This window comes from Bombina bombina, chromosome 5 (assembly GCF_027579735.1).
Source record: "Bombina bombina isolate aBomBom1 chromosome 5, aBomBom1.pri, whole genome shotgun sequence".
NCBI classification, from domain to species: Eukaryota; Metazoa; Chordata; class Amphibia; order Anura; family Bombinatoridae; genus Bombina; species Bombina bombina.
In genome coordinates, this window is record NC_069503.1 from 958,793,297 (window position 1) to 958,821,176 (window position 27,880).

Below are 27,880 nucleotides of genomic sequence, written 5' to 3' on the forward strand. Positions count from 1 at the left end.
TATATAGTATGCACTGTAATTCCCCCATCTTCATTATCTTTTTTAATCTGCCTGGGGGGTTCAAGGAAGACAAAAAAAAAATTTCGGTTCGTTTCGGATTGATTTGGATTTTTTCAAATTTCATTTTTGGATGGATTCGAATTTGAATGTATTTGTTTTGGATTCGAATAAATTTGATGTATTCGGTTCGGATTCGATAAGTAAATTCGGAAGTTCGGTATGTGTTAAGTGGGATGTGCAGTGTATTAGACTAATATTATGTACTGTATATTAGGTGTAACCCATCTGAATCAACATAAGTACCAACCTCAGAGGTACCAGCTACACAATATGCACAGATCTAGCAGAGGTATATAACCTAATATACAGTACATAATACTAGTGTAACACACAGCACATCCCACCTAAGTACCAAACTCACAGGTACCAGCTACATAATGTGCAGTACACATAGCTAGCAGAATGATATAACCCAATATACTGTACTACTATACTAGTGTAATTATGATTAGTCCATAGCCATTTGAATGTAACGAATAAATTCAAACTAATTAGGTTTTATTTATTACAAATGCATTCAGATTAGTTTAGTTTCGTTGCTAGGGTAATTTAGAAATTTGAATCGTTCCAAAGCTCAGAATTTGACAAATTCATCTGAATTTTGATTCGGAATGAAACAAAATGCACATGTCTAGTTCAAGGGTGGCAAAGCCCCCTCTTGTAAACCTCATTCCCCAAGGTTCACTTGGGGTGGATGCCAGAGGATTGACGGGGCACCTTCCTTGAACCCCCCCCAGGCGGAGGCAAAATAAATAGTGTAAATGGGGGAATTACATTACATCGGGCTTTACCCACAGCCACTTGGGTAATGTCTGTTTTACCCGGATTTCTTACTTTACCCATAACATTTTTATATATATATAAAGTAAAAAGGAGAGTATAAAATATAGCTCAATAATTGTTCATATCCAAATAACTTCAGGCACAGCAATGGTGCAGAGCCTTAAATAATACATTTCAAAAAGAATAAAAAGAGAGAGGAGGGTGAATTGGGATTCACCTTCACAGTAAGGGAATTCAGCACTCTTCTTAACAGATATGATTACAGCACAAGAATTAATCAATTCAAAACGACACAGATTCCTCCAGTGTAGTTAAATTCTACCTGTTTATTTAAACCACAATTGGGATAGATCACCAACATATCGTATAGGAGACATATACGTATATCATACAACTACCGGTAGTAGAAAGTCTCTGTAGTAGGTTCTTCATGCCCAAAAAGTAAATATCCCTTTAGCCAGACAGGGAAAAGTAGAAATGACAGTGCACACTGTTTTACATATGCGTAACTCCGCTCCACTTTAACAATTCTCCCTCATGCCTTAAGAGTAAATTCAAAACGTAAATAAACCACCGCAGTATTTACCGCACTCAATACCCTTGTCCAGGTAGGGAATGATAGAAGCTACAATATACACTGTTTCACATATGTGCAGCTCTGCTCCACTTCAGCATATCTCCCTCATGCCATAAAAGCAGATTCAAAGCATGTAAACGGACCACGGTATTCACCGCACTCAAGGTCCTTAAGAACTACAGCAAACTGTGGATTAAAAGTTCACTTACTTAGCGATTCTTAGTGTCCATTTTTAAACCTCATTATCCCCGGTACATATAATCAATCAAACCTTTGGATTGGTCAGTGGCTTAGCCATGTCAAACTTCATGCTGTATGAGTCGGCTATTCAGTTTTTCCTTCCACGCCGCTCCACCATGCTGTTTCAGCATACGTGTAAAGTGTGGCTTCAAGTTGTAATGATACAAAAATGTTACACTGCTGAATTCCCTTACTGTGGAGGTGAATCCCAATTCATCCTCCTTTATTTATTTTTGAAAGATATATATATATATATATATATATATATATATATATATATATATATATATATATATATATATATACACATATACATATATACTGTATATAATTTTTTTCTGCTGATTTACAATAAAACTGATATAATGCTAAATGTTACTAACTATATCAATCTTTTTCTCAGGGCATTTACATATTAATAATATTAAAGGACTACTCAATGCAGTAGAATTGCATAATTAACAAGTGCATAATTAAAAGACAATGCAATAAGACCTACTCTAAATTTCAAATAAGCAGTAGATTTCTTTCTGACAAATTATTTTTTTTCTCCCATTTTCTGGCCCCCTGTATCATGTGACAGACATCAGCCAATCACAGATTGAACGTGTGCACATGCTCAGTAGGATCTTGTTCTCCAGAAAGTATGAATATAAAAAGACTGCCAAATTTCATAATGGAAGTAAATTGGAAAGTGTCTTATAACTGCATGTTCTATCTGAATCATAAAAGTTTATTTTTACTTGAGTGTCCCTTTAATAAATTATTATTATTGCATCTTATTAAAAAGCCATAAAAGTGCAAAAGGAAAATACTCTGTTATAGCGTTTTATTATTGCATTATTGCTTCCATTTGCCTATGTGTTTATCCCTTCACAGGAATTAAATATATATTTAAAGTCAGTTCCAGAGCACAATGCAGTACTGGGAGCTAGCTGACCACATCTGGTGAGCCAATGACAAAATATAAATTTACATATACTTTTTAACAAAGGATACCAAGAAATCAAAGGAAATTGCTGTATCTGAACCATGAAACTTTAATTTGTTTACTCTTGTGTCCCTTTAAGAAGGTGTAGGAACTCAATCAGCTATTACAAATAAATAGCTTTGTAACTAGTTATCTACCTGCTGACTTGCCACACCCCTTTTCTTTTCTGACTCTCCCAGGTTGATGTTTGACTGAAGCTGCCTTTCAGGTTTTACAAAGCCGGAAATGACAGGTGTCTGTATTTACTAGGTCAGCACCAAGTATAGATTTCAGCTGCTTTAGAGATAATTTAGTTTAGTTTTCTCTCTCTCTCTCTGGATGTGTATGGATGTAGTTTCTCTTCATTTGGCGTATATATATTGTAAAGAAGACCACGAAAATGAGCAAGATCACCAAACTATTCAAGACTAGCTCTGGATCTTCCAGAAGTAAAAAAGGTCCCAGTGCCCAGGAGGCTCTTTTCAAACTCAGGGAAACTGAAGAGATGCTAACCAAAAAGCAGGAGTACTTGGAGAAAAAGATTGAACAGGAACTAGCCACAGCCAAGAAACATGGTACTAAAAACAAAAGGGGTAAGTTATTTAACTCTCTCCGTCTGTCTGTGTGTCTGTCTGTGTGTCTCTCTCTCTCTGTCTGTGTGTCCCTCTGTCTGTCTGTCTGTCTGTCTCTGTGTTTGTCTGTCTGTGTCTCTCTCTCTGTCTCTGTCTCTGTGTTTGTCTGTCTGTGTCTCTCTCTCTCTCTGTCTGTTTGTCTGTCTGTCTCTCATATATCTTATTAAAATACTGGTGCTAAATGCTCAATTTCCAACCTTCAGAGGCTGTAAACTGAGCTGTTTACTCTAAATATGTCATTGTTTATGTTGTACAGTGCATACATTATTGTGTATATAACCCAGCTTTATATTTACCTACTAAATTCTAATTGATATAATCATTTTATAAGCCCAGAAACTAAGCTGCATTTGCTTATCTCCTTTCCGGAGTTTTTCTTTTCTCTTCATATGGTTAAAGGTGTGCTTATAAAATACTGCCCAGTGCGTGCATTCCAAAGCTAACAACATTACGTGATGCCTTTCTATTGGAATGGAAGGTGTAGCTGTTTTTTACAGCTATGTTGTGCATCTCCATATTTCTTACTTTAATGTCCTTAAGAGAAATACACAGAGCTATTTAGGGAAAATGTTAGAGATGTAGTCATAAATAATGCATTGTTTTCATTAACAAAAGGGATTTGAAACAGTATCTCTTGTAAAGTGTTTATGGTTTAGAGAAAATTTGTTGTGTAGAAGACGGGAAACTTAAAACCTATATGAAAGGACAGTCTTTGTTCTCTCGAAACAAGAATACCTCAAAAGCTTAAGGATTCAACCGTAGAAGAACATTCACCTAAAAAATAAATGCATCTATAGAGCTCATGAAAGAGCACTGTTTGTGGGCGTTTACATTTATGCACGTGACACTATGTAAATGGACCCTGAAACTAACAGGATATGGATGTTGTGTGCAAAATTGAACCATGGGATGGAAGTATATTGACTGATAAAGAAAACACCCAGAGCTTCATTGGTGAAAAATTACACTCACCAGAAGCATATTAAAAAATTGCTTTTTTTTTGCCTACTGGTGCATTCATTTCTCCATAAACAAGCGTTATATATTGCACAGTTTCTTCAAATTGTAAGCTGTGACTATACAGCCTCAACATACTGTTGTTACTGGAATATTACTTTAAATAAATAACATTAAACAGTGTTTTCAGTTCACATAGGCAAGAGCCAAAAAAACACAGAAACATAGAAGTTGAAAATAAGAACCAAAAGGCCCATCAAGCCTACCCATACTAATGGCTGAATTATCAAGAGCCGAATGGCCACTGATGCACCTGTTTCTGAGTGAGCCTTCAGACTCGCTGGAAACCACAGTTAAGAATACGATTGGGTTGATTGACACCCCCTGTTAGTGGCCGATTGGCCGCGATATCTGCAGGGGGGGGCATTGCCCAAGCAGTTTACCAGAACTGCTTGTGCAATGTTAAATGCCGGCAGCGTATGCTGTCAGCATTCTACGATGTCGGGCGGACATGATTCGCTACAGCGAATCATGTCCACCAGCCATTTGGTAAATAGGTCTCTATTTATGCAGTGCAAATTTACTTATTCCTTAGTATAGCCTTATGCATGTCCCAGGCATTTTTAAATTATTGTATAGTCCTTGTGTTTACTACCTCTATATGAAGTTTATTCCAAGAATAAACCACTTTTCTCCTGAATCTGCTACTTTAATAAAAGCTATAGCTCTTTCAAATGTGTGTATATAGTATGCACAGTGCACCAGCATTTTAAACACAGCACACAGAGAGCCTAAGGTGCTTGTAATCTAGCCCTAAGTCATTACCAGATGATACAAGTGGAGCGTTAATTTAACATGCGCCCGTAAAGGTGCACATTAAATAACTAGCCATTACAAGTGGCTGGTTAATGCTCCCGTAAGCTCTAATTGGAGCCTATGGCAGTGCGCTCTTGTGAGCGCAAGGCTTCCAGGCAAAACATTTCCATGCATTGGTATTACTGAGTGGAGCGCAAACATTGCACTTGCAAAAAACGCAATTTTGTGCACCACTTGTAATTTTTAGTTGCTGACATGATACAAGCCCCACTGGTGCTCTGAGCAGCTGTAGTATTTAAAATTCTGGTGCACTGAGAATATCCAGCTATGCTTCACCTGCACATGCAGCGAAAAATGTTAAAACTACAACGGTGATAACTTTTACTAAAAACATTTTTGCCAATACATATATATTGTAAATATGTTTCTATTCAAAGATGTAATTCATCTATGTGCCTTTAAATTTTGACTGGGACACTGCAGCTGCTCATAGTGTCAGTGGGGCTTGTATCATGTCAGCAATTAACAAATTGAGTCATTAACAGATGCTCTCTGAGAAAGTGCTGTGTTTAAAATGCTTGTGCACGGTGCATAGCTAAATACACATTTGAAACAGCTATATCTTTTATTGGAAGCATTTTTGCTAATACGTGTAATAATTATAATATTAAAAAAAAATCTTCTTTTTGAAACTGAAATGCATCCATGTGGATTTCAATTTTGGCTGGATTGTTCCTTTAAAGGGACAGTCAACACCAGAATTTGTTGTTGTTTAAAAAGAAAGATAATCCCTTTATTACCCATTCCCCAGTTTTGCATATCCAACACAGTTATAATAATACAGGTTTTACCTCTGAAATTATCTTGTATCTAAGCCTCTGCTGACTGCCCCCTTATTTCAGTTCTTTTGACAGACATGCAGTTTAGCCAATCAGTGCTCACTCCTAGGTCACTTTAAGTGCATGAGCTCAATGTTATCTATATGAAACATGTGAACTAATGGTCAAAATGTATTAAGATTAGAGGCAGTCTTCAAGGTCTAAGAAATTAGCATATGAACCTCCCTAGGTTTAGCTTTCAACTAAGAATACCAAGAGAACAAAGCAACATTGGTGATAAAAGTAAATTGGGAAGTTGTTTAAAATTGCATGCCCTATTTAAATCATGAAAGTTTTTTTTTTTTTTGGACTTGACTGTCCTTTTTAACCTCCTCACCCAATCTGACGTGTATATATACATCTTGTGGTACTTTGCTCATCATACAGCAAGACCTATATATACGTGTGAGCTTAAGGAAGCTCTAGCAGTCTGGGCTCTTAAGTCCCTGAAGCTCCAGGCATCTGCCGCATATGGAACCGGAGCGTGATCAGTGCTCCGGTTCCAATTGAGGGCAGATACTTGATCGTTACAGACGGCGAGACTGTGTGTGTCACTGTCTGTAACGATCATTGCTGGTGCCGGCACACTACAGAAAAAAATGTTTTATAGCAACCGGCAGACAGATGGTGGATATAGTTAGAGGGGGAGGGTTAGAGAGCCGTTTGGGAGGGATCAGGGAGGTTGGAGGGTAATGGGGAATCCTACCATGATTGCACAAGCAGTATGTTAAAGGATTACTTTCTGTTATAATTTTTAAGCTAAACAACTAACATATTAAAGTTAATAAACATTAATTAAAACCTACTGACCTATATTTTCTCCAAAACGAAGTTTCATAATGTTCTAAAAGTTATATCTTTTATTCGCCGATGATGTCACGTTATCCTGCCCACTATTTTCAGCACTGCGTGTTCAAAATACTTAAACCAATAACTTTGTGTTTAAAGCGCCATTTTGAAACCTAGGTATTGTAAACGGATTGGTACAGAGCAAAGGATACCCACGGAGTGGGTTTGGAAAACAATTAAATTTGCAGACAAGATTTCTGATATACGGTAGAGATATGTTAATGAAATGCTATTGATAAAAAGCGTATTTGGGGTAGTTAGTAACAGGCATAGAAAATATTTACTTACAGTGGCCCTTTAATAATTTCAGTGAGAAGCCCAAAGTTTGTGAAAAAAAATATATATTTTTTTTTATTTTTTTTTATCGCATTTGACGGTGAAATGGTGGTATGAAATATAACAAAATGGGCCTAGATCAATACCTTGGGTTGTCTACTTAAAATATATATAAAGTTTTGACAGATAAATAAAATAACCAAGGATCTATTTCTGTTTAAATGGAGTGAAAGCAAAAATGCTAAAAATTATTATCCGGTATATTGGGCAAGTTTTTCTCTGCAAGTCGCGGTAGTGAAGGTCCCTTCATATATTATGAGGCTTCTATCATGTCACTGTTAGAACAAAAACAACCTTTATCTTAATGAAAGCTAGGCCTAAGCTCAAATTAATACATTATTACTAGCCCATCATATCTTTAAAGGGACAGTAAACCTAATATTTTTTTTGCAGTCGCCTGCTTTAAAGATACCATCGACCACCCATCCACCAAAATCTGTTTTGTCATTTGGAGGTACAGCCAATCAGAATATGTATATCTTGCTCAATTTACAATAAGCAGACCATGATCACATGTCTCAGCTTAAGCTGGAATGTTGTTGTCATGCTCATACTCATGCACTGTGCTTTTTTTTGTCTTGGCAATAACACTTCAGTTTGAGCAGATGTAGGTGTGCACCCACCCTGCTTATTATTAATGGGATAAATGGTATGGTTGCTGATGAACTATACTACTCGGTGATAACAAATGAGAAAAAAAAAAAGCTTTGATAGATGGGGATCTAGGGTATTTATTATGAAGTTGAATTACTGACAGTAAGTTGTGATGAAATAAAACACAAACAAGGTCACTTTGTTTGTTCCTGTTCCTCTTGTACACAAATAAATAAGGAATTTTGCAAGGAGACCACCTTGTTTGTGTTTTATACCATTGTTTGCAAGTTGGCAGTTACTTGCATCGGTCTCCTGTTTCCTGGGTCTCAGTGCTGGATACTACTGTTGTTTGCAAGTAAGTTGTGATGAAAACGGTCATCATATAATTTTTTTTTTTTTTTTTTTAAATAAGTATTTCTTTATTGAAAATTTTCAATAGACATTCAATGGACAATATATGCTCTGAAAACAGTCATCATTTTGTGAGTGCTTAGCTTAATTTAGCAAAGAAGGGGTAAGTTGTGTGAAAGTGATGCATTATGAAAAACTGACTGGAAAATATCACATTAACATCTCTGTGTAAAAGAAAACTTTTACTTCAAAATTCCCCCAGTAGCCACATCCCATTGTAAAGGGACTTTAAGCATCCAATTAGGATGCTAGTCCCAAGACGTTTACTATGACATTGCTCAATATTAAGGGAAAATCCCACAAGATCGCAGTAAAGCACAGTGTGAACTCAGCACTGACAAAGCTGGTTGTTGCTTTGTTTCTTTTCATTATGCAGATGGCAATAGATGAAAAATAACTGCTCATAGAGCACCTACTCTGGTGAGCTGAAGACATTTTGAAGTAAAATTTCTTCACTTTTTGCATAGTGATGTTCATGTTATCTTTTCTATTAAGTGTTTTTTTTTTTTTTTTTTTTTTTTTTTCATAAAAGTTGCATCATTTTCAAGTAATTTAGCAAATAGAAGGCAAAACATTTTGAATTTCCCCAATATGCAGTATAAAATGTCAGAATTAATAAGTGATGGTAAATCCGAATGTTTGTTTAAAAAAAAAAAGAAAAAACACTTTCAGTCAACAGTTTTTTATAAAAAAAAAAAAAAAATAGTACAAAACTTTCCTTTTTCTTGCTAAACTCAGCGGCTCTGGAATAGCATTATCCAACTTACACCAAAGTGAGGATTTTCAGTGTTTTTCAGGCAAACCCTACATTAGATTATTTCTCATTCTTGTCCATTTTGGTTTATCCAGTTAATTTGTGGATCTGTGTGTTTATGAAGGATTGTATATACTGAGGTATAGAAACAGAATTTTACGGTAGCTAAGAATCAAAAGGCCCATCAAGTCTACCCATATTACATGTTACTTATTTCATAAGAAAGTCTTATGCAGGTGTTTTTTAATTCTTTTACAGTCTTTGTGTTTACCACTTGTATTTGGAAGTTTATTCCATGAATCCACCACCTTTCTGTAAAAAAACTTCTTCCTCAAATACAGTGTCACATGATATCAGCAAAGCTAACATTTTAATATTAAAGGGATACTAAACCCAATTTTTTCAGATAGAGCATGCAACTTTCTAATTTACTCCTATTAATTTTTATTTGTTCTCTTGCTATGTTTAATTAAAAAGCAGGAATCTAAAGCTTAGAAGCCAGCCCATTTTTAATTCACAACCTGGGTTAAATTCACAACCTGGGTTAAATGTCAGCCACCTAAGCTTTATATTTCTGCTTTTTAAATAAAGATAGCAAGAGAATGAGGACAAATTGATGATAGTAGTAAATTAGAAAGATGCTTAAAATTGCATGCTCTATCTGAATCATGAAACAAAAAAAATTGGGTGTAGTATCCTTTTTAAGGTTGTGACTCCTTTTTTTTTAATATTTCTTTTTTGGGGAAAATGCTTTCAGCTTCCACTTTATTAACTCCAATAATCTTAAAAGGTAAATACTCCTGCGAACCTCCTGACATTTCCCAGAAGTGGGGTGACTTGTGGGCAGTGACAGGTCGCAGTTCTGCCGTCGGATGGACTTGTTATTTCAGGTATCACAGAAAGTGGAAATGTTCTTGTTCATTTTTAGAGCGCTGACCCTCTCAGTGTGCTCAGTTAATGATGTTATTTCACATTCTCATTTCATGATCTAACCAAACAGGACAACTTTGAATTGCGCTCACTATTCACCACCCTCTTATACACAAACACAATTCTATGTATTAAATGCATACGTAGATTTAGAAATATAAACAAATCAAGACCCTCATTTCAATCCATTAAAGTTCACTTGGGAAAACATTGTACGGAAGCTCAGATTATTTTGAAAGGGACATTGCCAAACACTTTGAAATTGTAATATAAATTGTCTAGTTATATGTAGTAATACATCTTGGCAACATACTTTCTTAATTTTGTCCACTGCAGACTTAAAAGGATACTAAACCCACATTTTTTTTCTTTAATGATTCAGACAGAGCATGCAAATTTAAACAACTTTCTAATTTACTCCTATTATCAATTTTTCTTTGTTCTCTTGCTATCTTTATTTAAAAATCAGGAATGTAAAGCATAGGTGCCGGCCCATTTTTTGTTTAGAACCTGGGTTGTGCTTGTTTATTGGTGGCTAAATGTCAGCCACCAATAAGCAAGCGCTATCCATGAACCTGAAATGGGCCGGCTCCTATGCTTTACATTCCTGCTGTTTAAATAAAGATAGCAAGAGAATGAAGAAAAATTGATAATAGGAGTAAATTAGAAAGTTGCTTAAAATGTCATGCTCTAATCATCAAAGAAAAAAAAATGGGTTTAGTGTCCCTTAACCCCTTAATGACCGGACCATTTTTCAATTTTCTTACCCTTAATGACAATGGCTATTTTTACATTTCTGCAGTGTTTGTGTTTAGCTGTAATTTTCCTCTTACTCATTTACTGTACCCACACATATTATATACCGTTTTTCTCGCCATTAAATGGACTTTCTAAAGATACCATTATTTTCATCATGTCTTATAATTTACTAAAAAAAAAAAAAAAAAAATATGAGGAAAAAATGGAAAAAAACCACACTTTTTCTAACTTTGACCCCCAAAATATGTTACACATCTACAACCACCAAAAAACACCCATGCTAAATAGTTTCTAAATTTTGTCCTGAGTTTAGAAATACCCAATGTTTACATGTTCTTTGCTTTTTTTGCAATTTATGGGGCAATAAATACAAGTAGCATTTCGCTATTTCCAAACCACTTTTTTTCAAAATTTTCGCTAGTTACATTGGAACCCTGATATCTGTCAGGAATACCTGAATATCCCTTGACATGTATATATTTTTTTTTAGAAGACAACCCAAAGTATTGATCTAGGCCCATTTTGGTATATTTCATGCCACCATTTCACCGCCAAATGCGATCAAAAAAAAAAAAAGTTCCCTTTTTCACAAAATTTGTCACAAACTTTAGGTTTCCCACTGAAATTATTTACAAACAGCTTCTGCAATTATGGCACAAATGGTTGTAAATGCTTCTCTGGGATCCCCTTTTTTCAGAAATAGCACTTATATGGCTTTGGCATTGCTTTTTGGTAATTAGAAGGCCGCTAAATGCCGCTGCGCACCACACGTGTTTTATGCCCAGGAGTGAAGGGGTTAATTAGGGAGCTTGTAGGGTTAATTTTAGCTTTAGTGTAGTAGACAACCCCAAGTATTGATCTAGGCCCATTTTGGTATATTTTATGCCACCATTTCACCGCCAAATGCGAGCAAATAAAAAAAAAACTTTACATTTTTCACAATTTTAGGTTTCTCACTGAAATTATTTACAAACAGCTTGTGCAATTATGACAGAAATTGTTGTAAAAGCTTCTCTGGGATCCCCTTTGTTCAGAAATAGCAGACTTATATGGCTTTGGCGTTGCTTTTTGGTAATTAGAAGGCCACTAAATGCTTCTGCGCACCACACGTTAATTATGCCTAGCAGTGAAAGGGGTTAAATTAGGTAGCTTGTAGGGAGCTTGCAGGGTTAATTTTAGAGATCAGCCTCCCACCTGACACATCCCACCCCCTGATCCCTCCCAAACAGCTCTCTTCCCTCCCCCACCCCACAATTGTTCCCGCCATCTTAAGTACTGGCAGAAAGTCTGCCAGTACTAAATAAAAGAGGTTGTTTTTTTTTTTTTTTTTTAAATAAAAATAATAACGTATTTTAGCTGTGATGGACCCCTGCCTTAGCCCCAACCTCCCTGATCCCCCCTCCAGCTCTCTAACCCTCTCCCCTACCTAATTACCGCCATCTTGGGTACTGGCAGCTGTCTGCCAGTACCCAGTTTGGCCCCAAAAACCCCCCAAAAAGTATTTTTATTTTATTTTTTACTTAAAAAACTATTTCTGTAGTGTAGCAGCCCCCCACAATACCCCCACCCCCTCCCAGATCCTTTTATATATTTTTTTTTAAAAATTCCCTTTTTTTTCCCCCTCTCTGCCCTCATTCATTGGTGTCAGTGTGGCTAATGGGTGCACGTGCACACGCGCTCACGTGCACACTCGCGCATCGCGCACCCTCACACCCGGCACTATCGCTACCACACCCGGCACTATCGCTACCGGTGCAGAGAGGGCCACAGAGTGGCTCTCTCTGCATCGGAGGCTTGTAAAGTGGTATTGCAGGATGCCTCCATATCGAGGCATCACTGCAATACCCTCAGAGCTGCTGGAAGCATTTGTGATCACTTCCAGCACTCTGTTAGACAACTGACGTACCAGGTACGTCCATTGTCATTAACTGCTTGTTAATGCATGACGTACCTGGTACGTCAGTTGTCATTAAGGGGTTAAAGTCTGCTATATTCTACATATTGATTGGTTGCACACTCTAGTGAACCATTTATACTGATCAGCCACAACATTAAAACCACTGACAGGTGAAGTGAATAACATTGATTATATAGTCACAATGGCACCTGTCAATGGGTTGGGATATATTAGGCAGTCGTGAATAGTCAATTCTTCAACTTCATGAGTTGGAAGCAGGAAAAATGGGCAAGCAAAAAGATCTGAGTGACTTTGACAAGGGACAAATAGTGATGGCTAGAGTCCGGGTCAGATCATCTCCAAAATGGCAAGTCTTCTGGGGTGTTCCCGGTATGCAGTGGTTAGTACCAACTAAAAGTGGTGGAAGGAAGAACAACCAGTGAACCGGCATCAGGGTCATGGACACCCACAGCTCAATGATGCACATGGGGAGCGAAAGCTAGCCTGTCTGATCACACAGAAGAGCTACTGTAGCTGCAAAATGAATGTTGATCATTATAGAAAGATGTCAGATTACACAGTGCATCACTATTTGCTGGGAATTGGGCCCATGAAGACCTCTGTCCACCTCCGAAAGCGACTTCAATGGGGACGTGAGCGTCAGAACTGGATCATGAAGCAATAGAAGAAGGTTGCCTGGTCTGATGAATCACATTTTCTTTTGGGTCAGGTGGATGGCCCGGTGCATGTGCATCGTTGACCTGGGGAAGAGATGGCAGCAGGAGGTACTATGGAAAGAAGGCAAGCCGGTGGAGGCAGTTTTATGCTCTGGGCAACGTTCTGCTTGGAATCCTTGGGTCCTGGCATGCATGTGGATTTTACTTTGACATGTACCTCCTATCTAGAGATTGTTGCAGACCATGTACACCCCTTCATGGCAATAGTGTTCCCTTATTGCACAGGCCTCTTTCATCAGGATAATGCACCCTGCCACACGGCAAAAATTGTTCAGGAATGGTTTGAGGAACATGACAAAGAGTTCAAGGTGTTGCTTTGGCCTTCAAATTCCCCAGATCTCAAGCCCTACCTCACAACTTGCATGACTTAAAAGATCTGCTGCTAATTTGAGCCACCAATCAACAAGCGTTGAACTAAAAATGGTCCGGCTCCTAAGCTTACATTCCTGCTTTTCAAATAAAGATACCAAGAGAACAAAGAAAAATAAATAGGAACAAATTAGAAAGTTGCTTAAAAATGCATGTTCTATCTGAATCATGAAAGAAAATGGGTTCCATATCCCTTTAAGTATTAATATCAGTTCATGAAGTATGTAATAACTGTATATAATTTTGATTATCATTATAATTAACAATTAAACACTTAAAGGGACAGTTTACCCAATTTTTTTTTCTCCACTTTGTTCTCAATTATAATTTGTTCCCAATTATCTATTTTACCTGCTGGAGTGTATTCAATTGTTTACAAGTGGCTTATTTACTCTTATATTGGCATTTTAACTAGCTGATTTAGCCTGTGGTATCCCAACCAATATTGAAAGTTTATATACTTAAAGGGACAGTCTACTCCCAAATTTTTATTTTTTTAAAAGATAGATAATCCCTTTTATTACCCATTTCCCAGTTTTGTATAACAAACACGGTTATATTAATATACTTTTACTTTTACCTGTTATTACCTTGTATCTAAGCCTCTGCAGACTGCTCCCTTATTTCTGTTCTTTTGACAGACTTGCATTTTTGCCAATCAGTGCTGCCTCATAAATAACTCCACGAGAGTGAGCACGTTATTTATATGGCACACATGAACTAGAGCTGTCTAACTGTGAGAAACTGTCAGAATGCACTGAGATAAGAGACAGCCTTTAAGGGTGTACAAATTGGCATATGAGCCTACCTAGGTTTAGCTTTCAATAAAGGATACCAAGAGAATAAAGCAAATTTGATGATAAAAGTAAATTGGAAAGTTGTTTAAAATTGCATAGCCTATTTGAATCATGAACGTTACATTTTTTTTTTTTATTAGACTGTCCCTTTCATTGAAATCATATATGAAAATTCTGATGAACGTAACTAATTTGACCACAAATTCCATATTATAAATGTGTAACTGTCACATCTGAAAATCCATCTTCTTTGTTTCTCAGCCGCCTTACAAGCATTAAAAAGAAAAAAACGTTTGGAAAAGCAGTTAACACAAATAGATGGAACACTTTCGACTATTGAGTTTCAGAGAGAAGCACTGGAAAATTCTCACACTAATACAGAAGTGCTAAAAAACATGGGCTATGCTGCAAACGCAATGAAAACTGTTCATAAAAACATGTAAGTTATTTTATTTTAATATTAAAGATTGTGGTTTATGACTGGGAAACAATTTTACAGATAAATATAGTTCATCAATTATTGTAAAGAAGGTAAGTCCATGTATAACACCCACTCCTATTGCAAACAATGGTTTTTATTTTAAGATTGGTAACATTTGGTGAACTTAATATTCGTGGTGTCTCACCACTACCAGCAACCTGCCAAATTATAAGGATGCAACATTACAGATATTAACATGACCATTTTTATCAGAGATACTTAAAGGGACAGTAAACATCCTTAAAAAAATGCTTATTTATACATAATGAATCAACTTTGCAATATACTGTCATTATTTATTTTGCCCCCCTTTTTATGTAATTTAGCCCTAAAAATAAAGGTTTTTCTAAATCTCATAACTTGCACCCTGCTGACTTCTCAGGGATAATAGCCCTGCTATATAGCTCTCTATAATTTGCTTTAAATTATAACAATTACAAAACATCTTTTATATCATTATTGTGGCACTAGTTAGCCTTGTTGTCTGCAGAGTAAAGCCCGGATTGGCTCCTCCAAATAAGGCAAATGGTGGGTGGAGTTTGGCTATTGAAAAATAATTGCAGTAAAAAGGTTCTAAAAATCTTTAGACTTGGCTGATGTTGTTCTATAGCAATAAAACAGAACAGTCAAATGACGACTGCTGCTTCTTAACTTGTGGTAAGCAGGTTTGTATGAGCAAGCCTGCCCTGCAAGGGCTCTAAAGCAGCTTTCGCTGCTTAAAAAAAAAAGGGAGCCCAAGATGTTTAAAGCGACATTGTACCCTAGATTTTTCTTTGCATAAATGTTTTGTAGATGATATATTTATATAGCCCATCTGGGAGTGTGCTTTTTGTAACAATGTATAGTTTGGCTTATTTTTAAAAACATTGTGCTGATTTTCAGACTCCTAACCAAGCCCCAAAGATTTAGATGTATACTGATGTCTACAGACTCCTACTTTACAATGTTTGAATATTGGGTATTTTCATATGCAGGAGAGGGGGTTCTGCTCTGTCCCTTTCAGTGAGTGTCCCAGCCTAACCTCATCAACAGTGTTTAACTGGAAGCTTCTAAGTAACTTTTTAAAAAGTTTTATATGCTGGATGTTTAGATCAGTATCTGTGCATATTCTTCTTTATAATGTCTCTTACATGCAGTTATATGAAAATTGGTCTATAGTGTCCCTTTAATGTCCCTTTTTAAAATAGGGATGAATGTTCTTAAGAGCTGAACTAGCCTAACTAGTGTTACATTGCCTTTTTTTTTAGTTTAATGTTTTTAGTGTTAATTGTGAGCATGCGAGTAGTTAATCCAGCGCTGATGCGAGCATAATACAAAAGAGTACACAGATGCCAAGCAGTGGAAAACACTGGAGGAAACAGATGCCTTTAGCACTTTCCAGCAGCCGAAAGACCAGTTTTTGGTAATGATAAAGATTTTTTTTTTTTTTTTTTTTTTTTATCATTTGAAAGCTGATTCTGCAATGGCTGCCATTTTAAGTTGATGAAATAGAATATTTATTAGACGTGCACAGACAAAAAAATAATAATTTTGGATTAATCATTTGTCAGTAAAAATGTTGTCATGTCTAAAATTCATTAAGGGGATTATTTGGTATTTGTTAATGAAAATCCATTTTGTCTGCTATTTTCTATGCGAAATGTATTCAGAGGAGCAACTGGACAGTAGCTTTAAAGGGACATGAAACCCCCAAAAATTCTATCATGATTCAGATAGAAAATTAAATTTTAAATAATATTCCAATTTACTTCTTTTATCTGATTTGCGTAATTCTTTAGGTATCTTTTTTGAAGAAATAGCAATGCACATGGGTGAGCCTATCAAATGAGTCATCTATGTGCAGCCACCAATCAGCAGTTACTGAGCCTATCTAGATATGCTTTTCAACACAGGATATCAAGAGAATGAAGCAAATTAGATAATAGAAGTAAATTGGAATGTTGTTTAAAATGGTATGCTCTACCTAAATCATGAAAGAAAAATTTTAGGTTTCATGTCCCTTTAACTTAAATAAAGCCAGCATCGGTACAAAAATAATTAATTAATCAACTGAGAAAGACATTGCTAAATTGTTATTAAATTGTATATATTTGAAAGCCTTCCCACATAAATATAGTAAATGTATTGTTTCTGAAGTATTTGCACCTTTAGAGTAACAGTTTTAACTACATGAACAAAGCAACTATTTTTAGTTTTTGTTTTGCCTGCATTCAGTTAATTTGCTTTTCATTGAGCCATTCATTTGTTGTTTTTGGAATGTAATGCGTGGGGAAAATTGGTAATTTTCTACATTCATCTGTAAACAAAGAATTGCATAAAAAAAATTATACTTAAAAGGGACATGAAACCCAATTTTTTTTTTTTTCTTTCATGCTTTAGAAAGAGCGTGCAATTTTTAAACAATTTTTTAATTTACTTCTATTATCTAATTTGCTTCAATCTCTTGCTATCCTTTGCTGAAAACCATATCACGATAGGCTCAGTAGCTTCTGATTGGTGGCTGCACATAGATGCCTCGTGTGATTGGCTCACCCATGTGCATTGCTATTTCTTCAATAAGTATATCTAAAGAATGAAGCAAATTATATAATAGAAGTAATTTGTAATGTTGTTTAAAATTGTATTCTCTATCTGAATTATGAAAGAAATTTTTGGGGTTTAGTGTCCCTTTAAAGGGACACTTAATCAAAATTAAACTTTCATTCTTCAGAAAGAGGATGCCATTTTAAACAGCTTTCCAATTTACTTCCATTAACTAAATGTGCACAGTCTTTTTATATTTAAACTTTTTGAGTCACCAGCTCCTACTGAGCACGTGCAAGAATAAGTGTGTATGCATTTGTGATTGGCTGATGGCTGTCACATGGTACAGAGGGAGTGGAAAAAGATAACTTTTAAAATTATCAGAAAAAAAATCTACTACTCATTTGAAGTTCAGACTAAGTGCTGTTGCATTGTCTTGTTTTCTTGCATTTGTTGATTATGCAAATCTACTGTGTTGAGTGGTCCTTTAAACAACCTAAATTGATTCAAAGTTAATGCATTTAAAGTGGTGTCTAACTCATGGATACGTCAGTCAAATATTTTATAACAGTTTCTGCCTTTTGTTTTAAAGGGTCACTAAAGTTAAAATTAAACTTTCATGATTCCAATAGATTAGAGCATGCAATTTAAAAAATCTTTCTAATTTTATTTCAATTATCAGAATGTGCACAATCTTTTTATATGCACACTTTCTGAGGCACCAAGCTGCTACTGAGCATGTTCACAGTATATACAGAAATGCATTTGTGATAGGATGATGGCTGTAACATGATACAGGGGGAATGGGAATTTAAATTTCCCAGAAAAAAAATAATCTAATGCTCAATTCAATTTCAGACTAAGGGGCTGCAAATGCAGCAGTTTCCGCATGAGCCATTAGATTCGCCGGAAACATAAGTTAAGAAGCAGCGGTCTAAAGACCGCTGCTCCCTAACTTATCTGCCACCTCTGAGGCGGCGGAAAGCAATCATCCCGATCAGATACGATCGGGATGATTGACATCCCCTGCTGGCAGCCAATCCTGTGGTAAAATAAAAAAGGAAAGGGGCACCTCATAGTGTATCTCAAGTGGGTAATAAATATAATAAGTGAAAATGCACTCACAAGATTGATGGCCCGTACAATGATCGGTACAAAACAGCAGGATAGCTCACTGGCAGCAGGCTCTGATGTGCTTAAGGGAATACAGCTCTCTGTTTGTTCCAAACGGTCCACTTATGCGGCTGGAACACTCTCCTTGAGACGAGCAATGTATGCACGCAAATAGTCGTTCTGAAATTTAGAACAATCTGAGCCAGGCAGTTAACTAACCACTTCCAAAAGATAAAAACAATCCTTTATTGCAACACGTTTCTCGACCAAACACTGGTTGTTTCTTCAGGCAAATAAAATTGGATAAAATGACCGACTTAAACCGTCTTTAACTACATATGGTCTCATTTAGACCGGAAGTTGTTTTTTTTTTAAAGTGGCCAATCAAACCTATTGTGTCAAACATGAAATATTTACAAGTAGATACACTTATGATGCACATATAATGCTCCTAAGAAAAACATTCCACATAAAATGTGTTGGCAGATATTTAGTACTACAATCTATATTGTTTCAAGGCAAAGTTGCAAAATCGCATCTTGAACTGTTACAGACTGTGTGAATATAACTTGCAGTGAAGCAACATAGATGATCATAAAAACATATAAACCATAAAACTTTATTTCAGTATGAATTTAAATCAAAAAATCTGGATGATATATATATATATATATATATATATACAATTTTTTTTTTTTTTTATTGAGGTTTACAAACAGCAATGACATCTAGTTTGCACAGTACATAATACATAGCTAATAAAACAGATAGGTCGTAGGCATTTGCATATATGTTAGCTTATCAAAGGGCCAATCCAAACATCATATCCATGCAGGTCTATCTATAGATTTCAGACTGGACCTTCAAAGTGGCTCGATAATCAGCAATAGGTGTAATCTATGAAACAACCATTAGTCCATATCTTAATCTATACATTAAAAGCATTTCAGGATTAACACATTAATATTACAGAATGCTATGCCATTGATGACTCAATAACATAAAACAAAAAATTGGTGGTGCAAACTACTAAATAAACCTCATTTTCTATATCAAAGAGCCTCCCAAGGTAACTGAAAAAAATTAAAAATAAAGTACACCCCAGCTAAGAGTTAGTGGCCACTCTTAAGTATAGATGGGGGATGGAAACTGGGAGAAATGTTAATAGGGCCACTCTCTTGGACCCAATACTATGGTGAAATACTCTTTACCCTTATATAGCCCCCTAGAATAAACAAGCAGAAGTTAGACATACCCCAACTAAGAATTTGTGGGCGCTTTTAGACCACGAGTTTTGAGTATAGACAGGGGGTAAAGATTGGGGGAAATATTAACAGGTCCATTCTTGGACCCATTCCAGAATTACAAAATAAAAGATATATAGGCCACTTTTGGGCCTCTATATGTTTAGCACAACATACATTTTGAGTATTATTCCTGATATGTGTATAGTAAGAAGTAACGATAAGGAGGAGCAACTATGGTAAGCCAGATAAGTCCCGTATAAATGTAGATGTAAGCCCTTGCTTAGGCCCTAAAGCTATAATAGTTTTACCTCCTGTTAGCTACATCATTCTATTAAGGAGGTGGCTATATTGAAAAGCTGTGCTATAACCCTAGTGAATTTTGTCAGAGCATGTGTGCGGGCAATAATATCATAACAGATATGTATATTCCAATATCATTAAAGGGACACTGTACCCAAAAATTTTCTTTCGTGATTTATATTGAGCATGAAATTTTAAGCAACTTTCTAATTTACTCCTATTATCAAATTTTCTTCATTCTCTTGGTATCTTTATTTGAAATGCAAGAATGTAAGTTTATATGCCGGCCCATTTTTGGTGAACAACCTGGGTTGTCCTTGCTGATTGGTGGATAAATTCATCCACCAATAAAAAAGTGCTGTCCAGAGTACTGAAACCAAAAAAAAGCTTAGATGCCTTCTTTTTCAAATAATGATAGCAAGAGAACGAAGAAAAATTGATAATAGGAGTAAATTAGAAAGTTGCTTAAAATTGCATGCTCTTTCTGAATTGCAAAAGAAAAAAAATTAGGTTCAGTGTCCCTTTAACTTCTGTATGTGTAGGCGAGAAACTATAGGGGCTACACAGCCATTAATTCTAAATTTGCCGTATACAACATATCAAACATAAGCCAGTATATCGCATAGGCATGTTGCTAGCAATTACACTTGCCCTGTGTAGTATGCCTTAATATCACATAGTATATACCCATGGATCCTAAGAAAAAACCTAATATAAGGTTATCATGCTGTGTACACTCTAAGATATTATATCTAATTCTTAACAAAATAGTGTTAGTGTATGGTGCTGCTACACAATGAAAACATTAAATGGCTCACAGTTAACTAGACTAAGCATTAATGTAATCTATAGCATAGCGATACCAGTCATTGCAGCCGTCCACAACTAGTACATAGGTATAAGGTCCTTGATGTTCAATAACTGGCACACCTAAGCAAACTCTCCAATAGGCGCTTTACACATACTGTTAAATTGAAATATAACATGATGCATGTGACGGTGACTATATAGATCTAAAACCTACCTTTCCATGAATCTGAAAGGCCTGGTAGACTCTGCCACCCCAACCGCTGACACCATAGTCCCAGCCGATCACCCTAGATATAAAACTCAGCAGTATATGAAAAATAAATCACACACACACACACCCTGCCCCATCTAGGAAAAAATACAGATGCACATGTAGACAAACAATATATACACGGATACATCAGGGCCTATACAAATGTATAAGGTTAAACTCTGGAGGTGGCTAGCTAAAACAAAATATGAAGTGCACATTGACCCACATTGCATCAATATAAAAAGTATACTTGTAGACAACAACAATGGGCAATGCAACAGTTAGTAGCAGCACAAACTAAAAACCAATGGGATCTGTGAACAATAGCTGCCCCTCACCAATTGGAGAAATCAAGTACCATTGGCCTATATCAGACTCAGGGTAGCAACATCTTTACTATTAAACTTGCACAGTTATATCCTAATGAAAGGCCTTCGAGACAAGAGCTACATGCTCCCTCCCTAACACATTGTGAAATAGTGGATACAGCCATATAAGCAATGCAAGCTATGGTCTTACAAATTATATATTCAAGGGGAAATAAAAGTCCCAACATACAATAAAGCAGAATGTCACAATTGCCCATACAGCGATCCCCCAGTTAGTACGAAACTCTTTATGAAGGTGCAGGTAGTTCAGCCCTTACAAGCGTCATTAATGAATGTCCTACTCAATCTGGAGAATTAGGGAGTCGCTGCTGGGCCAAGATCGTACAATCCATAGTCTAGGTTCATACCCGACACCTGCTCTCACAGTCATCTTTGTGCCTATGGCTCCCAGCCCATGCAGATTCCATAGCCCACAGCAATTATTTATGTGCAGGAGGCTCATGCCACCCATATCCTCTTCGTGATGATACACATGGGAAATTCTTATAGCTTCCATGGCCCCCTCAGTAGAATCAATGGCACTTTTCATAGATGCCAAAGCCGGGTCTTGTCTCCGCTGCTGACAGCAAATATCCGGCAAAGTGATCTCAGCGTGGCTAATGGAAGCTGGCTGTTCGGCCGCAAAGGCCTCAGGTCATTTCCTGGTTGTAGGCACTACACGCTCCACCATACCGTCGCCTAGATCCAGACAAGGAGAGCCCATTTGAACCATCTTGTGCGGCTTTCTTGTTCTGTTCCCCTCTGTCTAATAGACCTCAGGGCTTGAGCGCCTTAAATCTGATACCTGATCTGTGTTCCGCTGTTTATCGACTTGCTGCGCATTAGGGGATGTCACAATTCGGTCAATCCTTTCACATATCTTCCTCCCACGTTCTTCTATTAGAGCCTGAATTAGTACAAGTAGCTTCTCCATATTATAGGAGTTATTGAGAGGACTGCCTGTGTTTTCTCTGTACCTGGTATCCCAGGGGGGTGCTTAGTACCTTCTCTAACAGATGTGCCTAGGTTCCCAGCGGTCCTGAAAGACTTGCCATATAAAAGGGGCAATATAGATATCATCCGATGCAGTAGATGTTGTTCTGTATGATAGTGTAAAGTACAATGATGGATGATTTGCAAAAACATGGATTACACAACAGAATGTGAATCCCTAAGCAGAGTCCTCAGATTAGCAAACATCTTGGGATCGGATGCCTGATTTCCGGATGTGACGTAAGTCTTGACGTCACTCGCTGTCACCCGTTGTGCGGTGTTACAGTAAGTAGCAGTACAGTAATCAGGCATCCGATCTGGAAGCGGAGCTCCTTCCACGCCGAAGAGACAACCGCCACAACAGAAGTATCAACACCGCCTGGGCCCAGGAGACCAAATAACAGCGAATAACAGAGACTGCTGTGACAACGTTATTACAGCGCCTTTTATTGAGAGCGGATTTATTCATTTCATGCTGAGACTTCTAACCCTCACTCTAGACATAGAGAGAGGTGTTTGTTTTAAAGGTACAAAACATATTTTATGGCAATTTTTGATTACCTGTTTTTACTCAATCCTATACCTATTTTTCCAACTGAGTGAAACCATTTTTCTATATAACAGACTGGACGTCCAGATTTTTTTCTAAGATTGGGAATTTTATGTGATTTGTATACACTATATCTTTTTTATATTAGTTTTATCTGTACATTAAAGACGTATTTTATTCATTTCCTGATTTAATTGATATATTTTACATATCCTTCATTTTTTCTGCATTAAATACATTTTGTATTTAGACACTGGCCATTAACCGTTCCCAATAAATCACAACCTGCTTTACAACTAGCTAGTCCCTAGTATTTGGGGAAAAAATTTAATTAGTAGCCAGAGTGCTTGTGTACTACATTATCACACTAACAATAAGGGTATACCTTTTCACGCGAAATTTAATGTATATTTTCTATTTATCTTTTATATAACTTTGATTATTTTATATTCATGTCATGCGCAGTAGAGATTGCGCACAAGGACAAACCCACCTGGCCTTCCAACTGACCTGGTGTCACTGTGGTGGAGTAGTGAGTGTGGGTATGGCCGGGCGGATGCGACGTGGGCGGGGCCAGATGTCGAGAGACAGAGAGAGCAGAAGGATAGAGCAGAAGAGGGGGGATAGAGAGAGGGAGAGAGAGACGGCAAAATAGAGGAGGGAGAGAGACGGCAAAAGAGAGGGGGGGAGAGAGAGCAAAAGAGAGGGGGGGAGAGAGGGTGGGAGAGAGCAAAAGAGAGGTGGGAGAGAGAGCGAAAGAGAGGGGGGAGAGACCGAAAGAGCGGGGGGGGGAAAGAGAGAGCAAAAGAGAGGAGGGAGAGAGAGCGCAAAAGAGGGGGGAGAGAGAGAAAGTAAAAGAGAGGGGGGATAGAGAGAGAGCAAGGGGTGGGACCACTGTACTGCAAAAAATGGCCCGTGTACACAGGCTTAAGGACTAGTATGTAATAAAGTGTTTAACTGTGTTTGTACTGTAAATATTTAACATTCCAATGTTCTTCTCCTAGGGGAATCTGTGTGTGTATGTATGTATGTATGTGTATATATATATATATATATATATATATATATATATATATATATATATATATATATATATTATAAAGTGCTCAGCATAAATTACACCCCAACAGATTTGTCAGAAAACCTTTACTTTCTTTTCAGAAACAAAATATTCTATGGGACACTATACTACAAAATACTCCCACAAATGCGAGCCATTGATTGCAACCAAGATTTGTTAATTTGCACCCACAACAAAGTATTTTTCCTAACAAATTCATTTAAGACCATGTTTCAAAAATGAATACACCCCAATGAAAATCATAGGAGCAAAGCTAAATGTCTGACAAATTCCTAATTAATAAGAATTCAACTACAGGTGAGTCTATTTATCAAACAGGTGTCCAGCAGACAGTTGATTATAAAAGGGCGTTACTTACCAAAGAAAACCCATTCCCATGTCAAGATCAGCAAAGCTTTACTTATCAGTCAGAAAACTGTAGCAAAAGTGATACAAAAATGTAACAAAGATGGAACTGCAACCATCTCACAGAGCCATCCACAGAAGTTAACACCTTGGCAGGAGCGTCTTCTGATGAGAAGGATTAAAGAAAATCACCATGCAAGTTAACGGCAGTTAGCTAAAGAAGTAGAAAGCCAAACAGGGGTGATTTTTTTCCCATGACACAGTACGCTGCAGAGGAATGGCATGCATGGGTGTCATCCACGAAGGAAGCCTCTCCTAAACATAAAGCACTCTGGGCCCTGAGTAATGGGCAGTTTTTGAAGTGCAAGGATTTTTTAAAATGTAACTTTTATTAATTTATGAACTTAGAATAAGTAACACACAATTAAAAACGACAGACACTCCCTAGTGTGATATGGAACACTATCACACTAGGGAGTGTCTGTGTCGTTTTTAATTGTGTGTTACACTTATTTTAAGTTCATAAATTAATAAGTTACATTTTAAAAAATCCTTGCACCTTAAAAACTGCCCATTAGTCAGGGCCCAGAGTGCTTTATGTGCATACTTTCCAGTAGATTTTCGCTGGTCTTTGGCTATATTCTACTTTGTGTTCAATTTACATTTTATGCACTAGCACCATTCCCTTTGGTTAACATTGATGATTAGTGGATACCATTCCCTTTGGTTAACATTGATGATTAGTGGATACCATTCCCTTTGGTTAACATTGATGCTTAGTGGATACCATTCCCTTTGGTTAACATTGATGATTAGTGGATACACCACATAATATTGTACTATCTAAAACAAAAGGGAAAGCCTGTGTAGTGCCATTGTTCTTGTGTTGTATAAATATGTTATATTACTAACCTTACCTTGGCAAAAAGCCAAAGTCAAGCGCAGTTAGTGCAGGAACGATAAATAGCACTCCACTTGTAATCTAGTCCTTAATCTGATATAATCTAACCAGGCTCATATCTCTGCACTGAACATGAATGTTAGTTATTTATTATTGGTATTTTTTTTATATTAATGTTCCTGGCAATTTTTAAAGTGGTAAGCATTGACTTTGGTAGTGAAACTCATATTTGAAGTAGGTATAAAAGGGCTGAGCTGACAGAAGTGTTTAAACGTTATTTGGAGTTAGAGGACAGAGTGCAGATAAATTATGGTGCAGGTTGATTTAAAGAGCCCAGTTGTGTTATCCATGAAAGGCTTAGTGAAAAAGGGCTTCTTGAGTTTGTCATCAACTCCAGAGACATTCTGAGGAACCTTTTTAAAGGGTTTGATTAAAAGGACACTGAACCCAATTTTTTTTTTTCTTTTGTGATTCAGATAGAGCATGCAATTTTAAGCAACTTTCTAATTTACTCCTATAATCAAATTTTTTTCATTCTCTTGGTATTTTTATTTGAAAAGCAAGAATGTAAGCCCATTTTTGGTGAACAACCTGGTTTGTTCTTGCTGATTGGTGGATTCATTCACCCTCCAATAAACAAGTGCTGTCCAGTGAACTGAACCAAAAATTGTCTGGCTACTTCGCTTAGATGCCTTATTTTTCAAATAAAGATAGCAAGAGAACAAAGAAAAAAATAATAATAGGAGTAAATCAGAAAATTGCTTAAAATTGCATGCTCTATCTGAATCATGAAAGAAACCATTTGGGTTCAGTATCCCTTTAATATGGTTTTATTAAAGAAAACAGAATGTGCTGTCTTGCTCTGCATTGTGTGGTAATAAGGTCTGAAAATGCTGGTTATTTTATAGAAGAGAATAGTTTTGATTAAAAAAAAAAAAGTGTTATCTATGAATGATCTCTATAGGTTTATTAATCAGAAAAAACCCAAAGGGTGAAGAAAAGAGGAACAATGACATAATAGAGAAATATATATATATATATATATATATATATATATATATATATATATATATATATATATATATATATATATATATTTTTTTTTTTTTTTTTAATAACTTTATTTTTGAAATTTTTCTTAGGGGAACTTGAACAGCACCACATAGTATTACACAATAACAATCATCATAAGGCATAACAGTGTATAGTATAGTCCTTTCAACGTGGTGGAGTCTGTTTCTAGTTCATAAAGTCTTTTCTTAAGCCATGTGAAGCGGCCAAGCCCCATATATACTTAAAACATTTAAATAAACAAAACAAAACAAAACAACAAAAAACAGAACAACAAATAAGCAATGGCAACCAGCATCAATAAGGCTAGGGACGTTGTGTCATACAAATCGGGGTGCATTAGAAATTTACTCTGGGGCAATGTCCGCACAGTAGTGAATTCTTCATTAACACGTATGTAAGTATTGTCTTGTGCCAGATGTGTTTGTGCGTGTTCAGGCCCTCTATATAGGTCGGTAATGTAGAGAGACCTTGGTCAATCGTATAATTAGATACAGTGGTGCCAACAGTTAACATAAAACAATATAAGTACCTTTGCTATATAAATGCAATTGTGTTCAAGCTTCTGCTTCGGCGGATGGCTGTGATCTCAATCCACGGTTCTCTTTGCTTAGTTAATGGTCCCTCTAAGTCAGTCATGGTCGGTTAAGAGTCGGAGTCAGACTCCGGTATGCACCAGCGTCCACGTAAGTTTTCATTTAGCATGAACACAGAGTGTTGAAAGGGTCGTAATAATTTTTTCCTTAGTCCCCCCGGCAAGTACAGTATGTATGGGTCCCACTTGTTCATGAATGACTTAATTCTAATGCCGCGGTTACTTTGTGTGTCTGCATGTTCTGCCAGGAACTGCTGGTATAGTGCGTGGGTTAGTTTTTTGAAAGGGGGTTCCCTATTCTTGGCCCAGTATTGTAGGATTAGTTTCCTAGCCATCAACACTACTATGTTAAAGAACTTTTGGTGGTTAAGAGGTAGGGAGATTTCTTGAAAGAAGAGTATGTTAGCTGCAGTTAATGTTATGTCAGTTGTCAGTATTTTTGACAACCAGAATCTGACCTTGTCCCAAAACCTCTGCATCTTAGGGCAGTCTCAGACCAGGCGTATCAAGTCAGGAGTAGGGGCCGAGCACTTAGAGCATTCGTTTACTGCGTCCTGAACCCATTTGGATCGGATTCTAGGTGTTATGTATGCTTGGTGTAAAAATTTTATTTGCGTTTCTCGCAGACCCGCGGACATAGTGGCTGCTCTGACTGCTGATATACTATGTATGATGTGTTCTTTTGTGACCTTAGGGATCCTCTGTCCTTGCCATTTAGCAATGACGTTGTGCATTGTTTGTGATTCGTGATATGTGACTATTAGCTTATAGATGGGAGAGATGGAGTGTTTTTCCCTGAGAGGCTAGGCTACAAAGAGTGACAATCTTGGTTATGTCCAGTGAAGCTAATCCCTCAGTCAGGAGGTTTTGTACATAGTGCCTACTTTGGAAATAAGCAAATCT

At 36.8% G+C, this 27,880-nt stretch overlaps 1 protein-coding gene across 1 annotated transcript in view; it reads left to right on the forward strand.

Moving 5' to 3' along the window:
• The first annotated feature begins 2,851 nt into the window (after positions 1–2,851).
• The window catches only part of CHMP4C (charged multivesicular body protein 4C), a 95,917-nt gene continuing 70,888 nt past the window's right edge, over positions 2,852–27,880 (forward strand). Inside the window, exons 1-2 of the mRNA XM_053715163.1 lie at positions 2,852–3,223; positions 14,608–14,785. Of these exons, the coding sequence (XP_053571138.1) occupies positions 3,031–3,223; positions 14,608–14,785 (371 nt within the window). The 5' untranslated portion in view covers positions 2,852–3,030. The remainder of the gene's footprint in view (positions 3,224–14,607; positions 14,786–27,880) is intronic.